The 6,639-nt window shown below is 37.7% G+C and overlaps 1 protein-coding gene across 1 annotated transcript in view; it reads right to left on the bottom strand.

Moving 5' to 3' along the window:
- The window catches only part of SCAPER (S-phase cyclin A associated protein in the ER), a 189,909-nt gene that overhangs the window by 170,682 nt on the left and 12,588 nt on the right, over positions 1 to 6,639 (bottom strand). Inside the window, exon 5 of the mRNA XM_023524721.1 lies at positions 1,592 to 1,789. Within this exon, the coding sequence (XP_023380489.1) occupies positions 1,592 to 1,789 (198 nt within the window). The remainder of the gene's footprint in view (positions 1 to 1,591; positions 1,790 to 6,639) is intronic.

Here is a 6,639-nt window from a genome sequence, read left to right as displayed (position 1 = left end):
TAACTTTTAAGCTCCCAGATTTTACTTTTCAGCATGAATCTCTGAGCATCCTGGCACAGTATAAAGAACAGAGAACACACCTCTACTCTGCTCACTTTGTCAACGTCTTCTCCATTTCATAACCTACAACCTGAACAACAAGTTTCTACTTCTGTTCAATTTTCACAACACTTCAGCAGACGAGTGACAGAGCCAGAAATAAAAGCCACACTGCCTTGTGGTCAAGTCGAGCTTCCTCGAATATACTACCACGAAGAAGGGGCATGTGTTTCTTCTGCTCATCATGGAGACAAGATTACAAATCGTCAAATTCATTTCTATGAAGTAGTACACATTTTAAAACCAAATCTGATTTCTTCGATCAATCTTCTGTTATTTTTCATCAAAAAATCAAAGAATCTGCTGATCTGACTGATCTCTAGAGCTGACCCAGAGGTTATCTAGGCCCACATGCTCGTTTTATAAGAAACTAAAACTCCAAATTAAGTCCAATAGTGTCTTCTACCACAACATACTGATTCATTAAACTCTAAGGATATGATTTTGCTTAAAAATAATTCTTTTTTTTAAAACACAAGAAGTTTTACATGCTGACAGTAACAATATTACTTGTGACAATCATAAATTTGCATTTCAATTACTATTCATTCTGAAACCAGCTGCCTGCCATCTCAACATGTAACTTTCCTTTCATCCTACATATATTTCAAAGGTTAAATAAGGAATTCCAGGGTTTTCAACACAGTTCACTGTAGAAATGGAGAAGCTACTTTTGTAATATTTCTAAAGATGTATCGCTCTGGTTTTTCTCAAAATAACTTTATTTAGTATAAAGTAATATAGAATATAATTTTTATTTACTAAAAGGCCGGGCGTTTAGTGAATTTTTAAAGACAGCTTATGCTGTGTATCTGTTTAATATCCTATTACAAACACATGGTTATCTAAAAATAGAAACACACCTTCCCATGACATTCCATTCCCACCCTGGATTGTTTATGGTTAGCCATCAATCTCACTTTTCCCTGACCAGAGTGAATTAGGAGAGTGATAAGTATCTCAACGAAAAGGGAGCGATGTCCAATTCGAGACATTAAACATGAAACCAAAGAATGTGAAATCTCACCAGTGCCACCTACAGGACCAATGGAGAATGTATATGAGAGATTTTTAAACGAATTGTGTGTGTGTGTGTGTGTGTGTGTGTGTGTGTGTGTGTGTGTCCACTCCTTTGATTTCTTATATATCAAGACAGGACTACATATTAAGAGAGCTTTCTACCAAACCTTACAACGAATATAAAAGTACATAATTAGGTAATGCGAACTCTTGAAAAATCAAAAGCAAGGAAAACCTGAAACACAGAAGCTGAGAGAACAGTGGTCTCAAGGGGTAGGGGAAAATAGGGAATGTTGATCAAAGAGTACAAACTTTCAGGTGTAAGGTGAGTAAGTTCTAGAGATCTAACATATAGCATGATGACTATAATTATTAATACATTACTATATACTGAGGTAAGTGATCAAGTAAGGTGTAGCAAAAATTGGAGACTGACTTCAAATGGATTACAAAGCCTCAAAGTAAACCTTACCTTACACTCCACCACACTCTGATCTGATTCACAAGTTACATAGATTTCATCTACTGCCCGGCGAAGATTGTCAAAAAGAAATGCCCAGTATCTAGCTCTAAGATCAATTTTCCGAGGATGCCTTGTTTTAGTCGGACTTTTATCAAAGTGTTTCTCTCCAGTTGTAGATGATGTTATTTTACAGTCTACTGAAGTATTCTGGTGAAGCAAAACAAAACATGAAAAAGATATTTATTTAAATCCTCCAAGAATTGGATTCTTATGTAAAGCACATTTTTTCAACATAAATACTTTAAAACATGACATTCTTATTTTCAGCTTATATCATATCACACTGAATTCATCTAAACAGAGCTTGTCATCATAAACAGAAACAGCAGGTTTGCAAGCTTAATTTTTATTTCCGATCTGTCTTAATGTAGATTACAGTGACTTCGACTGTGAATGGGCCCTCAGTCAGAAAGGAGCACTAAGTGGCTTCTGACTCACTGAGGTACGTGTGCGGCACACTGACACACGTTTATGAATAATGAGCAGCAGTGTCAACACGTTGCAATTGCTTGCATATATCTTCATTTAGAAAATAACAAAGACTATAGTATATTCAGTTGCTGTATTTTATCTTAAATCACTTCTCTACTTAGAGTAAAAATTAACATATAAATGTGAAAGAACTGACTAGAAAAGAACACTGATGAAAAATAAAACAAGTACCAGCTGCAGAGCAGACTCACCAGACCAAGTGACTTTAGTGTTTATATAACCCATTCTTTCCTCAGAGTCACAGGCCAATTTTTGACAATAAAGATTATTTTCTATAGTTTTATAGACTTAACACAAAATCCTTCTACCAAAAACATAAGCATATAGTTTACGTAAAGACCTAAATTCAAAATGAAAACCTGAAGCTTCTTCCTAGAGTTACTTATCTCTCTTATGGCTACTTAAACTGATAAATAAATAAATAAATAAATGAATTAATTAGATAAATAAATACTAACTTTCTACTACATTTAGAACAACAAACAATCCCAGATTTTTTTGGGTTGTTTCATATGTGTATCTATCATTCCTGTTTCCTTGTTAGTCTTTTTCTTTTTCATAGAGGGTTATAGCCCCCTATTTTGTTTTAGGTTTTCGCCTTCAATATAATAGTAATTTCTATACTTCGTGAATCTCTTTTAGCCAATATTGTTTATAGAGAGCATCACAACCAAAAAGCAGGCAAACATGACATGCGCACACAAACGCGCACACACACAAACACACACACCTTAAAAGGTTGAAATCAAGCCGCACATCCTCCTTCTCCAGTCACATCCAGACTATAGTTGCCAGATGTAGCTAATAAATATTAGCAAATATTTTATCTGACAGTCATAGTCCAGGAACAAATTCTCTTCATTCAAAGCAATCATCAATAATCCACAAAACCATTGCCTCAACTGCTCTCCAAGTTCTTTCCAGCCCTCGCAGTAAATGGTTTAAGTATTACGGCGAATATCCCCTTCTTGGATTCAACCAAACTCAAAATCACATTCAACTAGCATCTGTCCCAAAGCCCAGCTTAATTCTGCTCATTACTTCCCTGATAACTATGACAGTAATAACAAATAATTTATACAAGATTATAGATCATAAATCGCCTTAACATAATCTTCCAACCCTCTTCACACCATTTTTAAAGTATGTATTATTAGCTCCATTTTACAGCTTAGCAAACTGAAGTTCAGAGGTTAGCAGATTTGTCCAAGATCATGTGGCCACAGGAGACCCTCTGCACAGAAGCCAAGAAGCATGAGTGTTGTATGGTACAGTAACTGTTTACTTTTGTAAGATACTGCCCGTCTTACAAAGCGGCTGCACCACGTGGCATTCCCACCACTGATGAATGAGGGTTCCCGAGACTCTACATCTTCACCAGCATTTGATGCCATCAGTGTTCCTGATTTTGGCCATTCCAATAGGTGTGTAGTGGTATCTCATTGTTGTCTTAATTTGCATTTCCCTGATGATATATGATGTGGACTATCTTTTCACCTGCTTATTTGCCATCAGTCTATCCTCTTCGATGAGGTGTCTGTTAAGGACTGGCCTGCTTTTCAATCAGGTTGTTTCTTTCCTGTTGAGTTTTAAAGAGTTCTTCGTACATTTTGGATAGCAGTCCTTTATCAGATGTGTCTTTTACAAATATTTTCTCCAAGTCTGTGGCTTATCTTCCTATTCTCTTGACATTCTCTCTTCTAGAACTGAAGTTTTTAATTTTAATGAAATCCAGTTTACCCATGATTTTTTTCACAGATCATACCTTTGGTGTTGTATCTAAAAAGTCATCGTCAGGAGTGACATCAGCATCATAGTGAGTGAGACAGTCCCTTTGTCTCTCTCTTTCAATCTATAACTAGTGGGAACTTCCTAAATCAACAAAGATTCCTCCGGTCCACACACCAGGACGCCGAGCGATCCACACATGTGCCCATCTGAAGGTGAGTGGATCGGGAGACACGGGGAGGCAAAACTGGCAGAATAGCAGGAATGGTGCCTGTGACCCTGGGACCTCCGCTGCAGTGGCTGAGTCCACAGTCCCAGCAAGTTCTGTAGCAGCAGCAAAGATGGGATCTGCCACTCTGGCCCCCTGTACCATGGCCTCAACAAAGGAAAAGAAGGGCAGCAGTGGCATCGGCACCGTGACTCTGGCTCCCACCCCCAGCTCCCACATTGGTATCCACAACCCCAAACCCCAGTCTGTGGTGGCAGCACATGCGAGCCTGAAAATGCCGGAAGCAGTCGAGGCACCAGCTACTCTGGCTCTCCCACCCACCCGCTGATGGCAGTGCGCAAGACCCAGAAGTCCCCAGATGCAGCAGCGGCACACACCATCCCGGTAGGAACACAGCAACCACAGGGACACCGGCAACAGCAAGGCACCAGCAACACCCCCAAGGCACGAGCAGCCACAAGGAGGGAACCTGTGATAACTCGGTCAGAGACTGTGGAGGTGAAGGGTAGAAAGTGTGGGCTATCATCAATCAGATATATAACCAGTCAGCTCAAGTAAGAGAAACCAAAAACCTGACCTATAGTGCCACCTACTGGAAATCAAAAGAAAGGCCTCTAACTATCAACCTGCTGAACCGTTACAACTAAAGTAAATAAAGCTTTATCCAATAAGAAAGGTGTTCGTTCACTGCTTCACACACCCTGGCTGGAGAAAGCTCATCGAGCACCATAAATAATCACAGTAACGCAGTATCACAAAAAGCAAATAGCGAGACTCCAGAAACCAAACTCAGAGTCACAACTGTGATCAGATTGTGATCAAATGATAGAAAATTCAAAATCACTATCATGAAGAAACTCAACAAAATATAAGAAAACTCATAAAGGCAGTGCAATGAGCTCAGGAATAAAATAAATGAGATTCTTCAATGAGATTGAAGAAGTGAATAAATGAGATGAAGAAAGCATTAGAAAGCATGGGAAATAGAACAGATCAAATGGAAGAAAAGACAGAAATCAAGGAATGATTAACATAAAAGAGGAGAACTAAGATTTTTTCTTTTAAACAAAAGAACTCTACAAGAACTATCTGCTTCCATTAGAAAAGGCAATACCAGGACAATGGGGATCCCAGAATGAGAAGAAGAGAACAGAGAGCCCATTTAAAGAATTAATAGGTGAAATAGAATATAAAGATGTCAAATGATAACACGTGCACCTGAAAATTATATGATTGTATTAACCACTGTTACCCCAACAAACTTAAGTTTAAAAAATAAATAAATAAAATAAAAAATAGGTGAGAACTTCCCAAACCTGGAGAAGGAGCTGGACGCACAAGTATAAAAGGCTAAAAGAAGAACGAGTTATCTCAATGCAAAAAGACCTTCTCCCAGACACGTTATACTAATACTGTCAAAAGACAACGATAAAGAAAGAATTCTAAAGGCAACCAGGGAAAAGACACAGTAACCTACAAAAGAACTCCCATCAGGCTAACATCAGATTTCCCAGCACAAACTCTACGGGCCAGGCGACAGTGGAATGACATATTCAGAAGACCAAAAGATGAAAACTGCCAAGAATAATTTCTGCAGCAAAGCTGTCTTTTAGATATGAAGAAGAAATAAAGGCTTTCCCAGACAAACCAAAGCTGAGGGAATTCACAAGACCTGGCTTACAAGAAATGTTGAAAGTAGCTCTGCATTCAGAAAAGGCAAGGCAAAAGTACACAAAAGTCTGACAAGGTGATAAATAGGGAGAATCTGAAAATTGCAACTCTATTACAGAATAGAGTGTTAAACAACTGTAGCATAAGGTTAAAGGAAAAAAGCATTTAAAATAGCTAGCGCTACTTCGATTTGGTAATGAACACAGACATAAAAAGAGATAATTTGTGATTAAAACATAAACGAGAAAAAAATAAACTTGTAAAGGCAAATGACGATAAGATGCTATCAGAAGAAAAAGGACTGCTTTAAAAGACATCTTATATAAACCTCATGGTTACGACAAAACAGAAATCTAGCCTAGAGACACAAAACAGAGAAAATAAAAGAAAGCATCACAGGAAACTACCAAAAATGTCCATCAGAAACACAAGAAAAAATAACGATGGACAAACAGAACAATCAAAACACAGAATGGCAGCAGTATGCCCTCATATCGCAATTACCTTAAATGTAAAAGGACTGAACTCACAACTCAAAAGGCACAGCAGCAGGATGGATTAAAAAAGAGATTCAACTATATACTGCCATCAGGGGTCTCATCTCAGCTTCAAAGACAAATATAGACTCTAAGTGAAGAGCTGTAGATGATGATACTCCAAGCAAATGGCATCCGTAGAAAGTATGTGTAGCCATATTTTTATCAGACAAAATAGACTTCAAGCCAAAAAAGGTAACAAGAGACAAATATAGACGATATGTAATGCTAAAGAAGACAATTCATCAAGAATATGTAATATTTACTAATATATATATGCATCCAACTTAAAAGCACCGAAATATATAAAATACTTATTAACAGATCTAAAGGGAGAAATT

This window comes from Pteropus vampyrus, unplaced genomic scaffold (assembly GCF_000151845.1).
Source record: "Pteropus vampyrus isolate Shadow unplaced genomic scaffold, Pvam_2.0 Scaffold489, whole genome shotgun sequence".
In the NCBI taxonomy this organism is placed as follows: domain Eukaryota; kingdom Metazoa; phylum Chordata; class Mammalia; order Chiroptera; family Pteropodidae; genus Pteropus; species Pteropus vampyrus.
Note: the sequence above shows the minus strand (reverse complement) of the source record. Positions and strands in the feature narration are given on the sequence as shown.